The sequence below is a fragment of the Lactuca saligna genome, chromosome 8, assembly GCF_052625555.1.
Source record: "Lactuca saligna cultivar CGN05327 chromosome 8, ASM5262555v1, whole genome shotgun sequence".
Classification (NCBI taxonomy): domain Eukaryota; kingdom Viridiplantae; phylum Streptophyta; class Magnoliopsida; order Asterales; family Asteraceae; genus Lactuca; species Lactuca saligna.
The window spans coordinates 31,295,673-31,322,594 of NC_136424.1; the positions used below are offsets into that span (position 1 = coordinate 31,295,673).

Below are 26,922 nucleotides of genomic sequence, written 5' to 3' on the forward strand. Positions count from 1 at the left end.
TATCTTACTTGTCACAAAAATATGTATTTTTTAAATTGTCACAAACGCAAATTATTAACTTCAATAAATTAAGATATATTCTTCAATATAATGGATCATATGTTTCTTAAGACTGAAATAAAAGAATTTTTTGGAACACAAGACATATTTCATTCTGAATTAATACATAGCAAACTTCCAAATTATGGAATGAATCCATGAAAAAAATGGTTAAGAGGTCATTATCAATACGATTTATCTCAGATTACATCACCATGTAAGATTGTATAATAAACGGAGGTAAATCAACCATCTCAATCCCTGTCTAACTAGACGACTGACACAAAATAACCCTCTCCTACGAAGTAGGCTCTAGACTCGTGATCGGACATCCCTATCTAGTGGGTACCACATTCCAAAAAGTAATGTATAAAATAGGGAATAATAGATTTGTGCTCGACCTGTATCATCCCGCAAAATGATCCATTTCGGATAACTTAGTTAGTTTAACAAAATGTATATTGTTTCTTGTAATCTATATCTATATCTATATATACTTATAAAGTAAGCATTTTTCCTTTCATCACATTCATTTAAAACTTCCATGACTTTTCAATTTCTTTCTAATAATAGTTATAGTTGGTTAATAAGGTTAGATAAATGTCAAACCTAAAGTGTAATCATATATAAACTAAATTTCAATATTAAAATATCTTTACTTCTACTTATAAATTTATATTTTTTAACTTTAAACATATTTTACTTAATTTATTAGTTTTAATATATTCTTTGATGTAAACCACTATTATTTTTAATATACAATTTTGGAACAATTTGTATTATATCATCATTTCATTTCATTTCATTATCATTATCATATCATACTCTATTATAAAGGAAACATTTTTCCTTACACCACATTCATTTGAAACTCCCATGCATTTTTCTTTCACCACATTCATTTGAAACTCTCATAACTTTTCAATTTATTTCTAATAATAATAATTATATGTTGGTTAATAAGGTAAATAAATATCAAAACTAAAGTGTAATCATATGTAAACTAAATTTCAATATTAAAATAATATCTTGACTTCTACTTATAAAGTTATGTTTTTTAACTTTTGATATATTATACTTAATTTTTTAGTTTTAATATATTGTTTGATGTAAACCATTATCATTTTAAACATACAATTTTGGAACAATTTATATAAAATACTTAAATTATTAATTTAAGCATAATATTACATGATCAACTTAAATATAAATTTTAATTTAACTTATACAACCCAAAAGATATTTTGTAAATAGTTTAAAGTGATAAATTATAGTATGTCTTTCTAATAATGATTATAATTTGGTTAATAAGGTTAAATAAATATCAAACCTAAAGTGTAATCATAAATAAACTAAATTTCAATTTTAAAATAATATAATTACTTCCATTTTTAAAGTTACGTCTTTAACTTTTAACATTTTATACTTAATTTATTAGATTTAAAATGTTGTTGTATGTAAACAATTTTCAGTTTAAAGCTACAACTATTGAACAATTTGGACAAAATACTTAAATTATTAATTTAAATATAACATTACAGTGAAATTTAAATATAAATTTCAGTTCCACTTAGAAAACTAAATAATATTTTGTAATAGTTAAAAGTAATAAATTATAGTCATAAATGCAAAAACTAAATTGTAATATCAATTTAACTAAAATATTTCCTAAAGATATTTTTATAATCGTTAAAACTTTTTAAATAAGTAGTTTAAAATAACTTATAATAACAATAATTAAAAAATAACTCTATATAAATGATTATATTGTTACATTTAAAATCAAAAAAAATAATATTTGATGTTTTAAATAATTATAATGATAGAAATTAAAAAATTAAGCAAATAAATTTAAAAAAATTAATTAACAATAACATCAACTATAAATAACATTAAACCATATATTATATTTAATTTTATAATTCAAAATTTTCAATATATTATATCAATTTAATATACGAATTATTATATCAAATTTAACAACAATGTTATTGTTATATTTAAAAAAAAACAAATATTTGTAAAAACTTCAACTATACAGGTGTTCCTGCGCAACGCGCGGGCATTCGCCTAGTATTAATATATTTGTGGCCATGTTTATTGGTATTCTAGTTTCAATTCTATTACCTATTTTATTCCAAAGTATAACAACTTAATGGTACTTGTATTGAAAATTTTATTTCAATATTATACTAATGATCAGTAATAACTTATTGAAATAACCAAGTTTCTAATAATATTAGGCATGACTTAACAACAATATTAAGTGTAACGTCCCAAATTTCAAATACCAAAATAACTTAACATAGTCCCAAAACTTCCAAAAATCAAGATTCAAATACTAATGTAATTATTATTAATAATAGCGGAAGCAAATAGAAATTTAAGTAAACACTTGGTGCGCTACGTCTTCCTCAAAACTTGTCGCCTTCTTCAAGTCTGAACTTTATCCTTTCCATTCCCGCTGCCACTTGCTACGTTATTTCCTAGGTTGCGTGCATTTAAAGATTCTAATGGGTAAGCCTAGGGCCTAGTAAGTTCATGGTTTTCATGCATATTGACGTTAATAAAAAAATAATGCAACAATTTATCAAATATATTTCTTTTCATTTCTTTCCAACCTTGGTGACACACTAGAGAACTACTGTCATTTTCAGGGAACATGTCCCTCCGCCGGGCACAACAAATATGCTTACAGCTATATAAACAGAGCGTAAGCTCTCCGCCGCGTACTAACACCCTGTATGACGACTAATAATAAGACCGTGTAAATACACATGTTCCCTATATATATGTCACCCACCATTTTCACCCTTTTATATGAAATAATTCATAAAATTCACATAAATAATCATAACAATAACAACAATAACATGTAATTGCAAATAATTTGAAATCAACTTTTCATGCAAGCAACCATAAAATTCACACGAAACTCACCTTGTTGGTGTTTGGTCTTAACCAAAGCTTGTCACGCTACACACTCCCTACATTTAACTAACATATTTTCTAAGGCTCCCTTCTAGAAACACTCTCTATGTGCTCGTTTGATTCCACTATTCACTTATCTCGTTAGGCTAACCAATAACTATACAATTTTATTATTCATATGATTGATATTAATTTTTGATCCAAATAGTATATTGCATCATTATCGAACTACGAAAGCCTTCTCCTTTAAATTATCATTTTATAAAACATTAATATAAATATATGAAAAAAATTGTGTGTTTAAATTTATCAAACATTTGAAAACAATTTAGGAACTTAAATATCTTAAAGTTAAGTTCTTGTTATGATACCAAAAAAAAACAAGTCGCCAAACTACAGGACCCAACCAGCAACATCAGATTTCAATTTAAATTAAACACATGCACGTCATATAGTCTAATTTCAAAATCAAACAAATTAGAAAAATAGAAGGATTGAATATGTATTTTTTTTTTTTCATTTTGAAAGAATATATATACTGCTAATAATATGGACCAACTTTTAACCCGCCCCCCCCCCCCCCCCCCCCCCCAAAAAAAAAAAAAAAAAAGAAAAAAGAAAAAAAAAGAAAAGACCTGGTAAGATGTCTTCCTGACCCATTTTTTTTTTTTTCTGCCATTTTCATAAGTACAACGACTTCGAATTTTCTCAAAAAAAATAATTACCAAGTATAGATATAAAATAACCATATCTCCATTTCTTATCAATCATATATCCACAATTAAGCATAAAAAACAAAATCAAATTAAGATAAATAAAATCTTTTATTGCATCCAATTTGTTTCATTTAAAATCCTTATCAATTTATAGTATTATCAGCCAAATCGAGACCCTAAGTGGAACCAAAACACGTAGCACAACCATATAAGCCTACTATAGCAACTATAACAAGTTGAAACTGATGAATCATACCTTAATTTCAAGAGGCACTCCGAAAATCTTCAAAAACTTGAACACCCCGTTTCTCTCTCGATTCCTCGTCTTTTTTGTAATTCCCGTGGGTTTCTCACTCGATTTCACAAGCTATATATAATGCCTAATTCAAAAACTGAATGAGTCCTCTTGTTTGCTCGAATTTACAACCATATTGAAGAATGACGGTTTTTGCCATTAATCCTCATAATTCTCTACTAATTACTTCATTATTCCCTGATTTAATCATATTATTATAATGATGTAGTCTAATTACACATATATTTTTATATCTTAAATTTAAGTTATCACATTAAGCCTCAAACTTTTACGAATCATATCGTTTGTAAGTGATGACTTATATATATTTTACTATAATTCATATTTATATATACATATATGATTTGTAAGGCATTACGGCGAAACCACGATGAACTTAGAGCCATAACTCATATGTCATATGACAATGGATCCTTCTTATTTATTTCATTAATATTTTTAAGTTTAAAAATTTACAATTTAAAGTCTCATGACGAGCTACATCAAGATGATGAGACTTTAAACTAGTTTATAGATATTATCTTCATTATAGGTTTTTTTCAACGAATTATGATTAATTAATGCCTAATGCATTCTTCAACAAATCAAAAGCCATCACTGCATGGGATTATTATTATTAACGAAGATATATCAGTTATCATAGAATCAGTCAAATATATTTTCTTTGCAAAAAAATCTTAAAGAAAAATATTTTATACGTGTGTAAATGAATATAATCTTCTAATAAAAATATTTTATGAATTATGATGAGTAAACGTAACTACCGTATGATTCGTAGGTTTGGTCGGTTCATTATTTTATGATCTGCACATTTGTATCCAATTAATCAAACATACAACTTGTTACTTCTTTATTTCTTTATATCATCATCCTCCCGTTCACAGGAGACAGTATTTTTAATGATCTGTCCATTCTATGATTATAACATTTAATTTGATATATTCTATTTATATAAAATAATACAATATCTTTGGCTTTGCATTGTTTAAAAGTTAAACTCTTCAACTCTCAATTCTTTAATTGAAAAAATATATGAATGTGGAAGGTTTTCTCTTTAAATATCCGTCCTATATGTTAAAGACTGAAATCATAAAATAATGATTTCTTTTATTTATTTGTTTTACATAGATCATCAGATTGTTTTTCATAGCAAGATAATAAAATTGAAACTAGTAACATTGAAAAATGAGAAAAGTTGCTGGTTATTTTACTTTCTCAAGGTCTCACTATTGATTTGGAATTTATCGGAATAGGTTGAATTTTGAAGAGATATTTTGTAAAAAACCCTTTAAAATTTAAACATATAAAATATAAATATATATTAAATATTTGATAAAACTAAATAGTTATTTATTTATTTATTTTGGGAACGCCAAATAAAAATATATATTAAATTACTCAAAAATTATTACATCTATGTCTAGAGTGGACTTGAACCCTCGACCTCAAGAAATGATGACAACACCGGATACCGTTAAATTAGAAGCGCTTTAGTAAAAACTAAATAGTTTTTAAAAATTTAAATGTCAAAAGTTTATATCAAACTAATATAAGTTATACTGGACTTATATTATGAAACCAAAACTGAAATATATTTTTGGCTTTACTTATGTTAAATTTTATAGTGGTTCGATATAAACTTTTTATATTTAAACTTTAAAAAAGTTATCTAGTTTTATCAAAATTTAAATATATTCCTTAATTAATACTTAAACTTTTCAAAATAAAATTAAAAAAACGTTTGTTAGCTAATAATTAACTATACTAAAATAGTTAAACATATAAATAATATGATAATTAAATTCAATTAATTTTTTTTAAAGGAAAATAAAAATATTTATATGTTTAAAAGGTTTGTATTGTAGAAATAATAATGTATCATATTTTCTGGATTCATTGTATATATCAATCGCTCGTAAAGGAATTTTGAGGTGATCATAGTCACTATATGCTGATATTATTTCCATGCAATTTTTTTTAAAGGAGAATGAAAATATTTTATTTGATTAAAAGTTTTGTATTTCAGAAATAATAATATTATCATGTATATTTTTTAATATATATATATATATATATATATATATATATATATATATATATATATATATATATATATATATATATATATATATTTGTATAAGTTATTATATCTAAAACACAAACATAAACATTTTAAACATTTTAAATATAAATGTATTTGTCTAATTTATTATATAAATATATTTATTTTCATGAAAAATATGATACATTATTATTTCTGAAATACAAACCTTTTAAACATATAAAATATTATTGTTTTCCTTTTATAAAATTTAATTGAATTTAATTAATGTCATATTATTCATCTGTTTAACTATTTTAGAATAATTAACTATTAGCTAACAGATGTTTTTTAATTTTGCTTTGAAAATTTTAAGTATTAATTATGGAATATATTCAAATTTTGATAAAACTAGGTAACTTTTTTAAAATTTAAATAAAAAAAGTTTATATCGAACAAATATAAATTTTACCATACCTAAAGCTAAAAACATGTTTTAGTTTTGGTTTCATAATATAAATACCGTAAAACTTATATTAGTTTGATATAAACTTTTGACAATTAAATTTTTAAAAACCCTTTTGTTTAATCAAATTTTGAATATGTATTTATATTTTATACTTTTATAATCTTAAGGGTTTTTTGAAAAATGTAACGCCCCGTTCTTAAAGTATTTAATTATGAGTCCCTGAGATTTAAGAGAAAGGGTAGTGTTGGTCCTTTTATGGGAAATGAGTTTTATCCGAGAAGGTTTCGGACTGGTGTATGTTGTTAGAAGCATAGGGCTTGTCGCCACCCTCGTGTGAATGTAAAGTCTATTGGGAGCGGGTTTAGAGTAGAGGAGTTGCGGCGTTTTGAAGATGATAATTGATTATAGCTCTTAATGGAAAAGTGGAAAAAGGGGTTCCATGCAAGCCATGCATGTGTATTGGAGTTTGGCTGGGTACGCCCAACGTAAGCTGGACGTACGCCCAACGTAGTAAAGGAAAAACGCGGGGGGCAAAGGTGAGTACGCCCAGCATACTCTCAGAAACCCCAAAACCCTAATTTTAGGGTCAACCACTATATAAGGAACGTGTTGGTTCATACCCTAGCCTCCATAGACACTCTTTTACCCCCAGAAACCCTAGTAATCCGTATTCCCTCCATTGTTGGGTGTGTTTGGCCTTGGAAAGCTCATTTTGGCAAAAGAAAAGCTAGAAGAAGAAAGGAGAAGTTGTCAAAGAAGGATAAGAACGATTGGAGCTTGTAGATCTGGAGAGATATCATCATTTGGAGCTTATTTGAGGTATAAAGCTTCTTGCTTGTCAATTATTTTGCATAGATCTAAGTGTTGTGAAGTTTTAGCATCTTTCTTGTCCCAAAAGTCCTCATCTTGATTCATGCTTTGTGTTGGCCGAGATTATTTGTCCTTTCAGACCTTTGGAGAGGTCTTGAGTGAGAAAAATGAGGTCCCAAGGGTTGTAGTTGTTCCATGTGTGAGATATATAGGTCTTAATGGATTAAGAGCTTTTTGGACGTCCCAAGTGATAAAGTTTGAGACTTTATGAATCTTAGGCATATTTGGCCTAAGGATCTGAAGTTTGGGCTTAAGAACCTAAGTCATTAAGAAGTTATGTGGACTTAATGAGTGGCAGGGTTACGCCCCGCGTAACACATGAGTACGCCCCGCGTAGCAGGCCAGTGCCCCGATCCTCAACTGCGATTCAGCGTGTACGCCCCGCATACCAAGGAGGGTATGCCCAACGTACTCCCCCTGATTGGACTTTAATGTTGGGCCTTAGAGTTTGGGCCGTTTGTGGGTTGTTGGTTTATGGGCCATCAATGGAAATTATGGATAGAGTATTTTGGGCCCAATTATTTTTATGGACCTTGGATCTAGGCCTATTTGGTGAGGTGGGCCCAATTTGGTAAATTGGGCTAATATTGGACTTTGTATAAGATTTGGACTTTGGCCTTGGCCCGATAAGTGGATGTATGCTTGGCCTAATGTGTATTTGTGCTATGTTGGCTAGTTCGGGATTTGCGGTGAGTTGGTAATTCGAGAATCTGCTTCGTCAGTCCAGAGTATCGGAAATCGCGAGGTGAGTTATCCTCACTATATCAACAAGGTCTAAGGCACCAAGGCCGGCCCTTTATCGGATTGAGATCCGGGTATTTGTTGTTATGTTATTGCTTTGATATGTTTGCATCCTGGTAGCTAGGATGGTATATGTTAGAGATCTGGTTAAGATCGGTATCCTGATATGTAGGGTGATGCTATGCTAGTGACCGGTTAGGTCGGTATCCTGGTTAGGATGATGATATGTTATGTGACCTGTTCGATCGGCTTGTTGACTGTGAACTGTTATATGATTGTATGTTTATGTGCACATGGTTGTTTGGACTGGAGTTGGGTTGAAGCAGGTCCTGCTTTGTGCTGTTGGCCAAGATACCCAGGGCGGACCGGTTGTTTCGAAGGCCCAGCGAGCGGTCCGGATAGGCTGTAGGCCCCACGAGGGCGGACCAGACGTGCCGAGGCTCGGAGAGTGGACCAGGCCGACTGAAGGCCCGATGCGGGCGGACCAACCACACTGCAGACTCGAGGGACATGACTAGACTTGGAGGGTGGACCCGGTGGACTGAAGGCCCGATACGGCGGACCAGTCACACAGTAGACCCGATATGCATGGCTGTTTTGTGATCGGTTATGATATGACATGTTATACGTGTATGGTATATGTGGTTGGTATTTTGGGGGTATCTCACTAAGCTTTCGGGCTTACAGTTGTGGTTTAATGTTTTTCAGGTTCTTCAGGAGACCGTGGCAAGGCGAATGCGTGATCGTACCGCTCCTCGTGTTTATGTTTTATGACATGGTTCTGGGAATACTCTAATAATAAGTGTATTGAAAACCTTTTTGTAATAACATTATTAAAATGTGTTGTTTTTGAAAAGTTTAAATTTTGTTGAAATTTTTGGTCGTTACAAAAAATATTTGTAAACTTAAGGGTTTTTTCGCAAAAAAATAATTTATGGTAACCTAGAAACATGCTATAACAGGTAAAAATGGTAAAACCAACATAAACGAACAAAAAATCTGTCAAATGGTAAAACCGACATTTTCTGTCAAACTTAAGGTTTTTTATGACATTATCCCTTAATACTATTTCATTTTTGTAATAATTTTTTTGGTAACATCTTGTTAGTCGTTATAAATTATATGATAATTTTCCATAAAAGAAATAAGAAAGTTCGTCCTCTTTCACATCATATGGAGTTTTGTGATGTCTATAGCTTAAAAACCAATCAAAAGCTCCATTTGGTGGTCCATACATTTTAGCAAACATGTACCACAGATTTGTTTTTTGGTCTAGTTGTGTAATCATTCTAAAACCTTGAATTTCTATGGCTTTATGTCCCTAGTGTAATTTGTAAAGGACTAAAGGTAATATGAGGAAGCCTACGTTGTCCCTACGTATTAGCAAAACGGGTTTTCGGTACGAGTTCTTTTTCGTCCTTGATCAAATGATTATTGTAGCGTTTTTAATTTATTCACATTTAAATGAAGTATATTTGTGTGGTTATGTTTTTAATGAAAGAAAAAAATGTGTATTTCCTTTCTTCTTATTTTATTTTCTTTAGAATCTCTAAACACGTATCTAAACACATATCTATTATTCTACTTTTAAATTTATACATTTCATTCCTAATATGATTTGAACCTTCAACAGAAGAACACCTAAAAACCCTTTAGTTGAATTCCTTTTAACATGTAGCGTTTGTAATTAAGAAATACAATAATGAAAAAATAAAATTTGTATTATCTTGTTTATATTTCTATTAAGAAAATATGATAAATTTAGATATAGTCGTATAACCATAAAGTTATCCATTTTATATTTCAACGTAATAGATAAATAAAATTTGGAGGCGAATTGTACCGACTCTTTTTTGACCTAGGAGCAGCCCACAATGATTTTCTTGTTCTTGTCACCAAAATTTGACAATAAACCCATTTAAATTATTATTATTATCATCATCATTATATACATATAAATATTAAAAATAAAATAAATGTTTTTTTAATTCAATTAAACAACAAGATGTTTATATGTTGTTTTTAGTACAACTTTCTGTGTGAACGTTTTCACTGATTTAAGAAACAAATACATGATGTTTTCAAATATAATATGTATACCCGTATCACACAAGTTTTAAAATTTAATGTACGTAAGTTGGGTGCATACATACATACAACGCTATTTTTTTAAAACATAAATGTTTGTGGACTCAGTTTTTTTATATGATAATAATTAAATTTGAAACTCTTAGAACTTAATTGGACTAAAAGAATTTAAAAAATAAAAAAATAAAACAACGCAATATGTTCCAACCCTTGAGTTTGATTTAAAGCATTTATGAAGGGCTTTAAGGCCCAAGTCATAAAATCCATTCGGGCTATGTGGCCAGTGGCCTTGTTATAAAATAACAAAATAAGTAGGAACTAATAATTCAATATATGTGAACTGCGATCATTATACAAAGTTTTATAAAATTGTTATAACTTTTTTTTTTTAATACAAGCATTACATTCCCAAAATTCTAAATTAGGCCTCTTTAACTTATCTTAAATATTTCCATTCTAACAACTTCTACTTTATCTCATTTAGGGATGAGCATATGGACCGGTCGGAACCGATCCCGAAACTGGAACCGGTACCGGCACCGGAACCGGAACCCGATGGAACCGGTTGAACAGGGATCGATACTATAATTTCATCAAATTTTGGAACCCGGACCCGGTAAGAACCGGTCGTTGGAACCGGCCCAAAACCGGAAACCGAACCGGATAACTCGTTCAAATTTTGAAAGTTGCATAACTCATTCAATTTAACTTTTTTTTTTTACCTGAATCTTTTTCCTACATGTAGATTATGATTTGTAGTTAAGTTTAGACTATAAAAACGTTTGATTTTGTTAAAAAAATTGAATGAGTTACAAGTCCCGCAATGAATTGTGTCAAATCAGAATTTTTTTTAATGTTTTAGCAAATAAATGTAATATGACTTTGTTGTTCAAATGTGCATAACTCACTAAATTTTTACTTGTTTTGTCCAGAATATTTTTCCTACATGTAGATTAGGATTTGTAGTTAAGTTTAGACTATAAAAACGCTTGATTTGGTAAAAAAAAATGAATGAATTACAACTCCTGCTATGAAGGGTGTCAAATCAGAATTTTTTTTTTTTTTTTTTTTTTTTTTTTTTTTTTTTTTTTTTTATGTTTCAGCAATTAAATATAATATGAATTTGTTGTTCAAATGTGCATAACTCGTTCAATTTAACTTGTTTTCACCTGAATTTTTTTCCTACATGTAGATTAGGATTTATAGTTAAGTTTAGACGATAAAATTGCTTGATTTAGTTACAAATTGAATGAGTTACAAACCCCACAAGGAAGGGTGTCAAATCATAATATTTTTATGTTACATCAATTAAACGTAATCTGACTTTGTTGTTCAAATGTGCATAACTCACTCAATTTAAGTTTTTTGACCTGAATCTTTTTCCAACACTTAGTTTAGGTTTTCTAGTTAAGTTTAGATTATAAAAACATTTGATTTGGTTAAAAATTGAATGAGCTACAAGCCCCGCAAAGAAGCGTGTCAAATCAGACCGGTTCTAAAATTGAAAACCCAACCTGGAACAGGAACCGGTAGAACTGTCGGGCCGATTCGATCCTTGATTTTGGCCGAAGCCGGTTCCTGGTTCGGGCCGATTCGATCTGTTTGCTCATGCCTGATCTCATTAAAAACTTCCCTTCCATGTTTCTTTCTTTATATAATAATATCAAGGTACATATAGTATTTCGTAACTCATCCTTTTCTTAAAAATCCGATAAAAAATTATCCTAAAATTTTGATATTCGTATTTTCATATTCAAATATAAATTTTATAAAATTTCCGGTATCCGTAATCCGAAAATATGTTTTTTTAAATTATTTTTTAATAAAATTTATAACTTGAAATGGAAAGGTGGGACGACTAGAGATTTCGGGTTGCTCTCCTTTTTCAAAATTTAACTTCTTATATCCTATTCCCTTTTTTTATTTCATTCTACTAAGTATGACACTACAAATCGGAGATTTCTGATTACCAATACAATTATGACTTCTCCATCATTTTAGAGTGTGTTTGAGAAAGCTTAAAAAATGAGTTTTTTTTAGCTTATTATCGGTTCATAAACTCGAGTTTGCATCTAACATTTAGCTACCATTTGATAGGTAAGACTCGACGGGATAGAACATAACAAAGTCTTTTGAATTGCATTTGAAATACGTGTGATTTTCAGATATTAACCAAATCAAATGTCACTAAATCACTCAAATTTAGTCACATCCAAAGAGGTAGAACACACTGAAATAGAATATAAGGCTACCAAAATAACCTTATCCCACTTAACAACCATTCATGTCTCCTCATTTCGCCTTCCTTATTACCTACACCCCTCACAAAACACTGCACCAAAATTTCTCACAATGATGTTTCGTGATCAACACCTTGATTCCAACATTACAGTCAATTCTAAGAAAAAAACATAAAAAACCACATAGACACTTAGATGTAGTTGCAACCTTGAAAGGATTCGAAAACATCTATTTTTTGTCTTCTTTAATTTTCGCTCGACAGTCGACATCACTTGGCACCACCTTCACCATCGAGTGGGTTGCTTTGCACCGGCGATATTCAGGCATGGCCAAGAAGATCTATAAGTTGTTGAAGACTTGCTCTAAGCATTCACCTTTACGGGTTATTATAGATCTCGTCGAGAATGGAAAATGTAGAAGTTTTGGGTATTTTGTATTTAATTTAATGTAATTATTTCGGTCAAATATACAGTAAATTAATTCGACCGATGTCAAAATGAAGAGAATAATATTAATAATTTTAGTTAAAAAGTAAAATTAAGAATTCATTCGTACAAAAAAATTGTGAATTTATATTTTTAGCATCCAACGAATTAAATTAAGTTTTAATATATATATATATATATATATATATATATATATATATATATATATATATATATATATATATATATATATATATATATATATATATATATATAGGTTCAGGTTCATATGATACCATGCTAATTTTGTGATACCGTGAGATCAAATCTAAAAATAATTTTAAAATGCAAAATAAAAGGAAAAATCCAAAAAAAAAAATTTAATTATTATTTTTGGAACATTATTTAATTAAAAAAAATAAAAAAAATTCTGTTTTTTTTTTTTGAAAAATACGTGAAATATTCTAATAGAATATTACTTTAGACATATTCTAATATTATTTTTGGAATATTTAGAATATTCTACTAGATTTTCCAGATATGTAGAATATTCTAAATATTTTACTAAAACATGTAAAAAGTATATTTTTTTGCATTTATTTATTTATTTTTTGGTATTTTTTAATATTTTTTGGAAAATATATATTCATAAAATAATATTGGAGAAAAAATTTTCGAAAAATTTCAATTATTTTGTATTTTAAATATGTTTTTGTTTTATCTATTAAATGAGTGGTTAGGATTACGTCTCACGGTCTCACAAAATTACGCCGTCTCATATAAACTTAACCATATATATATATATATATATATATATATATATATATATATATATATATATATATATATATATATATATATATATCCACTTGAATATATATAACATATAGATGTTTGTATTTAGAATTTTTTTTTTTTTCCATTTTTCCTAATGAATTTGATAATCTTAATAAAAATACAACTTAAAAAATTAACTCAAAAATCGTAATAAAGAAGAAATAATAACAATTAAAGAAATAACAAAATTAATCCTTTCGTATATATTAACAAAAGTTAATACTCATCAAAACCTAGATCTTATATTTTAAAAGTGCATACCCATCAAGTGAGGATAAGAAACAATAATAGTGAGAGAAATAAAAGACATACTACGAGATCGAGCGATTCGTAAACATTGAATTAAGGATTCTGATCGGTGGATCTCAAATATTTCTTACAACTTTTGTACATTTTAGAATTATTGAAAATTTATAGTTTTGAATTAAGTATGAACATTTTAGAATAACTGAAATTTTATAATTTTGAATAGTTTTTTGTGTGTTCCTTCATTTTCATTATTGTTTCATCCTATTTTGTTTTTTTTTTTTCAAAAATATATATCAAAAATAATAATACAAATAAACAACTTTTTCTTAACCAAGTAAATCCACCTCATGCAAAATATATGTAGGGTATACAAGTGTATTCAATATTTATGGTATTTGTTCAAGTGCATGCAATATTAAATTTTAATATGTAATAATTTTTTCCAAAAAATGTAATACTCTTAGGTAGGACTTAAGGGTACGCATACCCTCGTCAAAATATACATTCATTCCTTCTCGTCGGAAATATATTTCAAAACCTAATTTTACTTGATGGATGCTGAAAATAATATTCACGTTTATCATTACTTTGTTAGTCATTTAATTAATACCTGCAAATTCGGATTAAACAAATAAGTTATTATACGCCATAATAATGACTTTTAAATAGAAAATTATTTAGAATGAATAATTTTAACTAGGTTATAGTAAGTGTGACAATTATTCAACACATATAAAGAACACTGAAATCTGACTTCTTATGAAGAAATTATGCTTTTGCGAAGTTTCACAATTAAACCGACATGACTCTGCGTATCGTTAAAAGTAAAATTTTGATAAATTACTTCTTAACCTATGTGATCTAAATGAAAGGCGTAGTAGTCGTTAAATTAAGAGTGTGCATGTAGAGAACGTCTAAATCTGATTTCATTAGAGGAAGTTATGATTTTCTAAGATTCAACGTAGCAGTGTACAACTTAGAAATTGAATTTTAGATCGGTTGATTTTTAGCTGAAACGATCTAAACAAGAATCGAAGATCTCGTTAATAGAAACCCAACAATATAAAGACCGTCGAGAACGGACGTCATACGAGAGAGTTATGAAATTTTAATTTACTTTAACAGTCTAAACAAGTTAAAAATATAACTTCAAAATCAAGTCAAAATTAGCTAACGAAATCTAACAAAAGTTGTAGATCTCGTCGATAGCTACACGTAGATATGAAACCCGTTGGAAACGGAGCTCGTATGAAGCAGTTATGAGTTTTCTATGATTTTATAACAATTCGCGCGTAGTCGCGCGTACAGACAAGATACACAGTGGACATCGACAACCCACTAGATAGCGACACGTGACACCACCCATCGAGTGACACGTCACCCTAGCTGACCAGATGCGCGGTGTGCTGGGGATAGGATGCCCAGCGCGCACCCCGCATCAGCCTATATAAACTTCCGATTTCAGCTCATTTTTCTCACATCCTTCCTCTGAATCCTCTGGAGATCATTTCTATTCCTTATTCCCTATAGTCCCTAGTTCCTGGTCACTTTATTGGGGACATGGATTGTCAGAGAGCCAAAGAATATGTTGGGTACAAAGTTCTCCATTATATGACTTGTGAATGCTTGGCTTGAGAAGACCCACTTATATATGTGGTTACTAAAGCCTTGTGACATAATTAGGGGGGGGGAGAGAGAGAGAGAGAGAGAGAGATAGAGAGAGATAGAGAAAGAGAGAAATAGGGAGAGAGAGAGAGAGAGAAAGAGAAAGAGAAAGTAGTTGTAGCACCTCTATAAATAGTGGTTTGCATATCACTATTAGGGTGTTCTTGAGATATGTAACATTGAGAGTGTGGGTGTGAGTTATTTATTTGTCTAGATCTAGATTATACTCTTTGCATCTCCTTACATAATGGAATACATCTCTTAGACACCCAAATCACCATGTACAGTGTGTTCTTGAAAATTCGACATGTCAAATCAAATGCCCATAACTATATAATTGTATCAGATCCTAACCACGAAGATCAAGCTATCAATTCATGGAACGATTCCCGATTTGACAACAATCAACGCAATATGAACGATTTATGGTGAGTCTCTTGATAATCTCTCGAAATCTTTCAGAATCATATTTTTGTAATCGTTTTTGATCATCTTGATTCCGTTGGATCTATTTGCTTTTCATTCTAAATTTTGTTGATCCAATTATTTTTTGTTCAACCCAATCTAATAACATTTTCATTCATACATCCATATCTTTTAGTCCAATTTTGTAATATGATTATTGTTCATTATGTCCAAATTTATATTCTTTTTGGCCCAAATTGAGTTTTCTACTGTTCACATACCATATTCTTCAAATCCTTATTGGTTATATTCAATATTGAGCCTAAATTTCTATACTATCGATTCAATTTTCACAACAGATATAGATCGTGTTCTTGTATCATCAATTCTAATCAGAACGTATTTTGATAACGTCATCTGTCGTTTCTCGTTATTTTTCACCTCGTAAGCTGATAATTGAGTAATTTGTAGTCAGTTTCATCATCTGAATCTCTCGTGCGTTAGATATTGAAGTCCCAATTTCTTTGAATCTCCGATTATGTTAGTGATTCAAGTTTGTTTATTCTTCATTGTTAAAATCAAATTGATTGAGCATTATTTTAAATTGGATTAAGTTCGATTGTGCTCTCAATTTAACTGATAATTACACTTTCTTATCTTTCATTGATTTGTTGATTGATGGATGTTTGGAGACTTTATAGATTGACTGGATGATTCAAAATTATGATGTGAATATTTTTCTAGAAATTATCTTATGAACGATGAAGAACTGTTGAAGAATCTATGATCATTGTTGAATCTCTGTGTGTAATCTGAAAAATCAATTGGAAAAATGGTTTTGTTGATTATTGAATTGATTGAAGGATCACAGCAAAGAGAAGTCAAAATCGAAACAAAAGTCTCACAGTTGACATTTGTTTCATATATGGATTAAGGAATCAAAAATTTGAATTCGTTAATGGGTTCGATGTCTCATTTGTATGCTTGAATGCTTGACACGAAATCAGTTCTATTCGAAATCAAATTTGTGATTCAATCCACTTTGGAGTCGAATGGTTATTATGTCACTGAGTTTGATGGTTGAAGTCGAATGTAACGATGGGTTTCACAATTTAGTCAAAGGGCTGATAATGAATGTGATATTGAGTCTGATATCGATGGGTATGAGGTTGAAGGTTTGAGGAAAAACATGGATGATGTGACATCCCCATTTTCACGGCCAGAAAAGACCGATTTTGTTTATGGTTTATAAAAATCAGAGTTCTTCTTTTAATAAAAATGTTGCGGAATTTGTTCCCAGAAAAAAACGATAAATTCGTTATTAAAATATTTTCGAAGAAACATATTTTATTCATTTCAAAACGTTTGGGATGTCATCGTTAATACAGAAACATAAGCATAAACAAAACTTACATTTATTTACACTAGTGATCTACATCTCTTTAAATCTCTCAGTGTAATGTGACTTCATATCAACACCTGTGATATAAATAAACTGAGTGGGTCAGGTTGGGAAACCTGGTGGGTACATAGGGTTTTCAATCCACAATAATATAATTATTATGTTTAAACAATCAAACAATCAACCCAATTACCCATCCCCATTATCTTCTTTAGTCTTAAGGATCTACCCTAAGAATCAGCTATTCCTCGTTTATTTATTCCTAAGGAATCGGCACGAAGTCCATCGTTACCAAGGGTTATAGATTATAACCGGTGAACACGTAGTCCAAAACATCTGCTAAACACTTAGTTAAAAAGCAACTAGTGAACATACTCAGTTCAAAATACCTAGTGAACACACTCAGTTCAAAAATACCTAGTGAACACACTCAGTTCAAAAATACCTAGTGAACACACTCAGTTCAAAAATACCCAATGAGCACCTAGTTCAAAAACACCTACAGGTTACGACCCTGCTAGCGTTCCACCTGACTGTCTAGTATCGTCCATGGTCATCATCTATACTCCACTAGATGACTGGATCACTGTCAACATTGATGTATTCCATCGTGTTATCAACAACTACTTCATCTACCCATGTTTTACCCTACACATTTTGTAGATATAAAATACATATACAGTTTAAATCATTTAAAACATGTATAAAAATCTTTCACCCAGCATAGGCAGCAAGTATTCAGACAATATGCACACATAGCACGTAATTTATATTAAAATACTTCATATCTATGTGTAAGATGAAAAGGACTATGCACTCACCTGAAAGGTGGTGACTCAGCACTCAGACAGCGTTTCGATACTCTCAAAACAATTTCCTTCGATAAAACCTAGTATCAATACCACTAGGGTTTAGTCTAATGATAACCGCGACAAATTAATAGTCTGACTATTATTATATTATATAAGCGTTAAATAACACTCAATATAACTCATAATAATAGCCCAAATAATTATTTTAAGGACCTAATAACATTCCTATAAGTATTCGAAAGCTATATTAAAAATTGCGTAAGCGTAGCTCACTTACAACGAATTTTATCAAAAACCGGAACTTTATTTGGAGCAGCGTTTCGAAACCGAAAGACACTTTTTCTCGGGACTCTGGGAGCCTCGGGGCTTCCCTCGGGAGCTAAGGGGTTTAACTAGGGCTTAGGGGGGTTTAGAAACCCTAGAGAGAGAAAGAAATCTATAGAGAAAGGAAATGGTGTGTGAAATTCGGAGGAGTTCGGGCCCCTTTTATAGGCGCCAGTAGCCTCGGTTACGCTGGGCGTACACCTTGGATAAGGTTGCCAGCCGAAGCCAGCTGTCTCGCACCGTCGGATGGATCAGACCGAAGTTAAGCGAGGCGTAACTTCTTCGTACACGGGGCGTAATAGCGAGGGTGGTGTGTCACTCATCTGAAGCGGGTACCGAGCCAGCGGTGGAGGATTTAGATTGTGCCACGTCATCGATTCTTCATCAGTTCTCGCAGTTTCATGCTTCAACTTTAAAAATTCGTAACTTTCGTGTATAAGCTCCGTTTTCGACGTTCTTTATATCCACGCGAAGGCGGGAACGTACTCTACAACTTTCGTTTAGACTCCGTCGGCTAATTTTGACTCGATTTTAAATTTTATATTATTAACAGGCCGGGACAGGATTGGTCCGTTAAATTCTCATAACTTCTTCATCCGATGTCCGTTTTCGCCCATCTTTTTCTTGTTACGCTACTATTAACGAGATCTTCGATTCTCGTTTAGGTTGTGTCGGCTAAAAATCATCCGATCTAACATTCGAATTTCGGGTTGTACACTGCTAATCCGAAACATCGAAAAATCATAACTTCTTCATACGAAGTCAGATTTGGGCGTTCTTTTTATCGATGTTCTTAGTTTAACATATTATACGAAATTCGTTTAGATTGATAAGGCTAAATCTTGCTCTATCGTAAATCCACTATTTACGCTTCCCGGAATCGTGTCTGCTCCGTCGCGAAACTTCAACGGGTCATAACTTCTTCGTTATAACTCGGATTTCGGAGTTCTTTATATGTACGGAAACCTTGTAACATATACTACAACTTGGATAAGATTATTTATTCTATATAATCTTTTGTCTAAAAGTCGTTTTCGACCCTTATTGCCTCTAAATTGACTAGCCCGGATCTGCGGGCGTTACAGATGATAACGGAATAAAATAGGTTTGCGTATCGAAAGATATGTTTCGACTTGAGCAGTCGGAATAATGGTTGTAATTGAAACTTATGTTTCGACGGGTTGAGTGATTGCAAAAAGGCTTGGAATCGAAAGTTGGTATTTCTATTTCAGGTCGAAAGAAGATGAGATTTCGACTGTTGTTATGTGTTCCGTTCGTTAGTTCATTGTATCTTGCTTCTAATTAAGCAGGAGACCTTGAGTAAGAGTTATGCCCACTTGGACCCTGGTTATCATCCATAATCTGTAAGTGAGCTACACTTACTCTGCCCTTACGTAATTTGTAATTATAGTCATATTTGTTGTTATGAACCTATAATGAAGATTCATCAGTGATTCCAAGTCATATACTGATTGATCTACTTATAGGAGTTGTTTAAAATGTTTATATCAGCTTGGTTGTTGGATTTCAGAAAGACTATATGTCAAATTGGTCTTGCCCCCTAACTATCCTGCCTGACTGATCCTTATTTGATAGAATTATTAGTATTTATTAGAATGATTGATAGGTCTAGATTGTCTCTACTCGCGTAGAATATTATACTAAGACATGGTCATAATGATACCAGGTCACGTCAAAAGAAATGTCAGTTGCTAGAAGCGAAACTCTGCCCGAATTTCAAGTTAACACTTTAACAAGTGAGTGCATGGTTACTTTCAATCTTACGCATAGATATAAGTATTCTAAATGCTTAATTGCTAAATGCGCTATCTTTGTTGTTTAATGTAGTACAAATATGATTACTACTTAATTTATTGGTATGTTTGACATACTTAATAATATGATTAGGTAGTGAGAGATTGTGCAAAATAATAAATGAGAGGTTGTGATAGGGTTGTGTGAAATAGTGGTTGCGATAGGTTAGAGAAAGAGACATGTGAGATAATAAGTCGTGTCTGTCGTGTCTATCTCAAGTACTTTGTACTGTCATGGTAAACCCAAGTACTTTTTTATTGTCATGCTAAACCTATGTACTTTTGTACTGCGATGCTAACCCAAGTACTTTTGTACTGCGGTGCTATACCCAAGTACTTTGTATTGTCGTGCCTGTCGTGATTATACAAAAACTACTCATGTACTGTCGTGTTGCCGCGAGTATTATCATATCATCGTACCTAATCATCTAGAAATTATAGTTATCCGCTAATAAAGATCATTTAGGAAAGATCCCTTAAGATCATAATAAAATTAGTAAATGAGAGTGATATGAAATGGGGGTAATTAGGTTATTTGAATGTTGATGGTTATATAATTAAAAATTATAATATCGTGAGTTGAAAACCCTATATATTAACCTGAGCCACTCAACGTGTTTGTATCAAAGGAAACAATAATGATGATGCCATAGAGATTTGAGGAACACTAGACTATATTAAGATGTTGTAAGTCTTCGTTTATAGTTACGTTGCTTGTATCACTTATAGGACATCACAAGATTTTAATAAATCAATGAAAAACATTCATTTGGTAATATTTTATGGAACAAATTCTACATATATAAATAAAAACTCTGATTTTAAAATAAACATAAATTGCTAACCGTGAAAATAAGAATATCACAAATATATAATAAAAATTTCCCAAAACACGATACTGTTAGGTAGAACCAATGGGTATACAATTGCATACCATATTCAAAAACATACATCCGTTCCTTCTCGTTGGAAATATTTATCAAAACCTAACTTTATTTGATGGACGCTAAAAATAACATTCACCTTCATCATTATTTTGTTCGCCATTTACAATCTTTCACACTAATTCCTGCCACACTGGTCCGGTCCGAGAGCGTAACTAGTCCGACTCGATTTAAATGCTCACCCTACATGTATCTGTTACAAATGTATTCAGTTTAACAAGATAGTGAAGGTTCTCTAAATTGTGTCCATAACATGATTGACAATTCAAAAATACAAAATTTCTTAATGTTCTTTTTCTTTAACAGAAGTAGTGGTAAAATATTATAATTCCGGGGAGCAAATAGAGTAATGACACAGATTTGGGCCATAACTTAATACCCTATGTTTTCTTTTGGGCCAAAACAATCTAGTCTCCATGATCCGATTAGGACAAGGCGGGTAAACCATAATTCAGAAAAAGGAAACGCAGAAACTCGGGAAGATGAGGAGACAATCGTTGCTCAACGGCTTTGCGATGAAGATGACGAGGGGACAATCGGCATTCTCAACTCTCAACGACGCCCTTTAGGATTTCTGACTCTGGAATTAGGGTTAGGAGAGTTCGAACGCTCAACATTCTGTGTATGTCATAACTCTGAGTTTTTCTGATTCTGTGATTAGAAATAAGTTAACCTGATTTATTGATTAGGACTGTCCAAAAACACATTACACATTCACCAAAACCGATGGGTACGGATCACGTTGGCCATGCATTACACTAATAAAAGCTTTCCATTTGTAGTGTGTATTGTCACAATTTTATGTTCGAAAATGCTGCAGATTTTTCGGGGATCACAATAAATATTTCTTGGTTTCGTCTTCTTTGGTTTTTTTCCCTTTCGGGTTTTGCACTTTCATGTTCTTGTATTTGTGTTCTTTATTGTTTCCTTTTGGATATCTTTTAACAGCGAGCGCTTGATCCATGAAGAAATTCTAATCCGACTACGCAATATCGATTCGTAATTCGTTGGCTTCTGTTTTATGATTTGATTTCGGAAGAATTTTGGATTTTGCAATTTCGGAATCATAATTGTCTTTCCTTTTCTGGGTTTTTTAGATTTACGTTATTCGAGTTCATATGTAAAGAAATCATCCACAAATTACACAATTTTGATCTTTGAATCATAATTCCCTTCTCATCACCTAAACTCTGTCATTCCACAAACTATCTCCACATCATGAGCTTTTAAATCATAACGTTCGTCATTTTTTTTTATCAGATTATGCAATTTTGAATCATAATTGTTGGAATCGTAGACAAAATTGTGTGATCTGATACGAGAGTGTAGATGGGTATAATCAGCGCCATTGCTGGGGCTTTCGGTTTTGGAATTGGGATCACACTTGGACTTGTGATTGGTTATTTTCTCTTCATCTTCATCCAATCATCTGATGTTGAGGTCAGTTATATTTAATAAATAATAATCTTCCCTCTTTCTTCTGAATCGATTAAGATTTTGATGTTTATACAACATTAATTCGTTTGCGTTTCCTCCTCAAGAATCCTGAAATTAAGCCTTTGGTGGATCAAGACGAACCAACTCTTCAAAGAATGTTCCCTGAAATACCCATTTGGGTGAAAAATCCCGACCATGATCGTGTAACTTCTTGCTTCTTCATTATTTCGTTTTTTATATCTCGTTTATTTTGTATGATTTTAATAATGATTCATTATTTATCCATAGGTTGATTGGCTTAACAAGTTTCTTGAATTAATGTGGCCATATCTAGACAAGGTATAACATAACATGTTAAACCCCAAATTATTATTAAGAACATAATATTTCCAATGTTTTTGTAGGCAATTTGCAAAACCGTTTTGGCAACAGTTGAACCAATGATCAAAGAACAAACTCCACAATACAAAATCGATGAAGTTGAATTCGATTCACTTACATTAGGCAGCTTACCTCCTACTTTTCAAGGTTAAACTTTTTTACATAATTACATCTTTTGATACTTAAGTTGTTACTTTTTTACATGTTTACGATGTTAGTTTCTTTAATTCAGGAATGAAAGTTTATACTACAGATGAAAAAGAGATAATTATGGAACCATCGTTCAAATGGGCAGCAAATCCTAACATTCATGTAGGTGTTAAGGCCTTTGGGCTAAGACCCACTATTCAGATTGTTGATTTGCAAGTATTTGCATCTCCAAGAATCACTTTAAAGCCATTGGTTCCAACTTTTCCATGTTTTTGTAAAATTCTGGTTTCTCTAATGGACAAGGTTAGCGATTTTCAAGATTGGATTCTAAAAAATGTATATATGTATGCAACTTTAGTATTTCAAAGTTCAAAACATTACGTAATGTTTATATATCTTTTACACAGCCTCATGTTGATTTTGGAGTAAAATTAATCGGGGCAGATCTAATGTCGATTCCTGGTTTGTATGGGTTCGTTCAGGTGTGTTTGTTTGTTAAAACGAAAATGGGGTTAAAGATTTTGGGTTTTTACTGGTGAAATTTGTTTTTCTCTTCAGGAACTCATCAAAGATCAGGTAGCGAACATGTATTTATGGCCGAAAGTTCTTGAGGTAGCAATTTTGGATCCTACAAAGTAAGGATTTGATTTTGATCTTATTCCATTTTCGTTTGCAAAAATAAAGAATTCTTCATGTTCGAAAATGGCAGAGCTATGAAGCGACCTGTTGGGATGCTAAACGTGAAAGTTGTAAAAGCAATGAAGCTTAAAAAGAAAGATCTTTTGGGTGCTTCTGATCCTTATGCGAAGTTGACACTAACAGATGATAAGTTGCCATCGAAGAAGACGACTGTAAAACACAAGAACTTGAATCCTGAATGGAATGAAGAATTCAATCTAGTTGTGAAAGATCCTGAAGTTCAAGCTCTAGAAATCATGGTGTTCGATTGGGAATCGGTAGGGAAGCATGATAAAATGGGGATGAATCGTGTACCTTTGAAAGATCTAACTCCCGAAGAACCAAAAACCCTAACTCTCGATCTACTCAAGAACATGGATCCCAAAGATTCGCATAACGATAAATCAAGAGGTCAAATCGTGGTTGAAGTCATGTACAAACCCTTCGGAGAAGACCAGATGCCGACTGACGTTGAAGAAGTTAGTGCGATGCAGAAAGCTCCGGTGGGAACTCCGGAGGGCGGCGGCTTGCTTGTTGTTATAATCCATGAAGGCGAAGATCTCGAAGGAAAACATCATACAAATCCTTCCGTTCGTGTGCTTTTCCATGGCGAAGAAAAAAGAACTAAGGTTTGTTTCCCCAATTCAAAATTGACGCTAATTGCTTCTTGAATTGCGTGTTTTTTTTACAGTTTTTTTTGGGTGATTTACAGCCGATGAAGAAGACTCGAGATCCGAGATGGGAAGAAGAGTTTACATTTACGTTAGAAGAGCCACCGACGAATGAGAAAATGCATATCGAAGTCGTTAGTACTTCGAAACGGATGGGATTAATTCATCCGAAGGTAAGATCATCAATGGATTTTTGTAAACATTGTATGATTTAGGGTTTTAATTCTTCTGTTTTTTCAGGAATCTTTGGGTTATGTCGATATAAGCCTTGCGGATGTTGTGAACAACAAACGGATCAACGAGAAATATCATCTGATCGATTCCAAGAATGGGCGGCTTCAGGTGGAATTGCACTGGAGAACTTCCGGCTAGATTGCCGCCGGTAATGGTGACTCACGGCGACGAAAGTTATTGATATTCATAGGGTTTAAATAAAGACGATGAAAATGAAATAGTATACCATGCTATCTTGAAATTTGAAAACCGAAATATATATATGATATAGGAGATTAAATCTTGACCGTTGGTTAGTTTTGATATTTTTAACGATACTAGTGGATGTAAAACGGCTAGGTGATCTTAATTTATAAATTAAAATTAACAAAATTACACGTGCTTTGCAAAAGGCAACTTTAAAATGATATTTTTATTATTTTTTTTATTTTTTTAAAGCAAATTAGTATGAAAATATTAATTATGAAAAATATTATCATATTAAATTCAAAATATATTTATTATGGAGATTATTAATGTATTTTATATTTAATTATGATAATATTCTTTACAATTAATATATTATATATTTAATTATTATAATATTTGTAATTAATTAATGTTTTTTTTATGTGTTTTTAGGATATATATATATATATATATATATATATATATATATATATATATATATATATATATATATATATATATATATATCTTCTATTCTAATAAAACAATCCTTATAATCCTATGTGGCATCTTCTCGTGCTAAAGAAATTTCAAAGTAAACTACCTGATTTGCCCTCAACTTTTAAAACCTCTAATATCTTTATTCCTACGTGGCATCCGTTTATTCCCCAAATCTCTCATTTATTTTGGAAACTTGGTTCATTTTCTTTGATTAGATCGTCAACAACATGCCCCTTTAATATGTTTATGTTCCTTTATGTGATTCGGTTTCTGATTTTAAAGTTCTCGGCATAAAATTAGGGTTTTACCGAAATTGATTTCAATCTACATCTCAAGAAATCAACAACCATGTTGCAGCTTTTTATGGATTACGAATACACCTCTCTATCTCATTCCTTCTCTTATCTACCAGAGAATTGATATGGTTCAAGTTTTCCTGAGGGTTAGTTACAATTAAATTTAGAATAATTATACAAATGGTCCTTATGGTTTAGAATATTTCTCCAAATCTACCAATCCTTAATCGATTATCAATCTCAAAGAAAACTTAAAATTAGAATAGTTAAAGGTTAATTTAATAAGTGGAAATCATCTCTAATTCAAAACTTATTTCGATTCTTTCAACATAACATTAATAGAATGAAAAGACATTAAAGTCACCGTCCATTAATACCAATCAAATCAAAGAAAGAAATTAAATCAAAATGAAATGAATAAACAATCGGCATAATTTGAATCAAGCATTAAAACCGCCATCCATGAAAACCACCGTCCATGAACCTTTATCGACTCCAAAACTATATAAAGAATTAAAACTAAACGGTTCTAGCACCACCCAAAACATTCCATGTTGCTATTTCTACACACTCTCTGCATCTCTTTGAAGACAAACACCGGACCATCGGACACAGTCGCCGGAACCACCACGGTGTTATGCATCACCGCTAAATACTCAACCATGTCTCTCTATATCTCTATGTTCACACCCATGTGCCACCACCCACAACTGCCTTTAATCTCCATACACTTGTGTTTTACCAACTTCAGACGCTAACCATAACAAAACACTAGATGTAAAATCCATAGCCCAATAATTAGAAGAGACTATGACTTTAATGAAGATCTAAGAATAGAAGGATAAAAGCATTTGGATAAAATTTCCAAGAGGTTAGATGCCTGTCAATAATATTGGCATTAATGATGTAATAAGTTTGGGAAAAGTGATATAGAAGTAGGTCTTACATCAAAACATATAAAGAAAATTTTGACAACACTAAGACCTTAATAGACTAACAAGTTCAAAGTCTTATCATAGACGGGAAATTAAAACTAGAACTTTTACATAGACCTAAGTTATATCCAAAAAAGAAAGT

General features: G+C 31.2%; 1 protein-coding gene across 1 annotated transcript; it reads left to right on the plus strand.

Annotated features, from left to right (window-relative positions):
- Window positions 1-22,145: 22,145 nt before the first annotated feature.
- LOC145013238 (synaptotagmin-2-like) lies at window positions 22,146-25,163 on the plus strand. Its single transcript, XM_078972047.1, has 10 exons — window positions 22,146-22,769; window positions 22,871-22,969; window positions 23,055-23,105; window positions 23,171-23,294; window positions 23,380-23,600; window positions 23,705-23,779; window positions 23,856-23,932; window positions 24,007-24,604; window positions 24,688-24,819; window positions 24,887-25,163. Exons 1-10 carry the CDS (start codon window positions 22,659-22,661, stop codon window positions 25,016-25,018), a joined length of 1,620 nt encoding a protein of 539 aa, XP_078828173.1. The 5' UTR covers window positions 22,146-22,658; the 3' UTR covers window positions 25,019-25,163.
- Window positions 25,164-26,922: the final 1,759 nt, after the last annotated feature.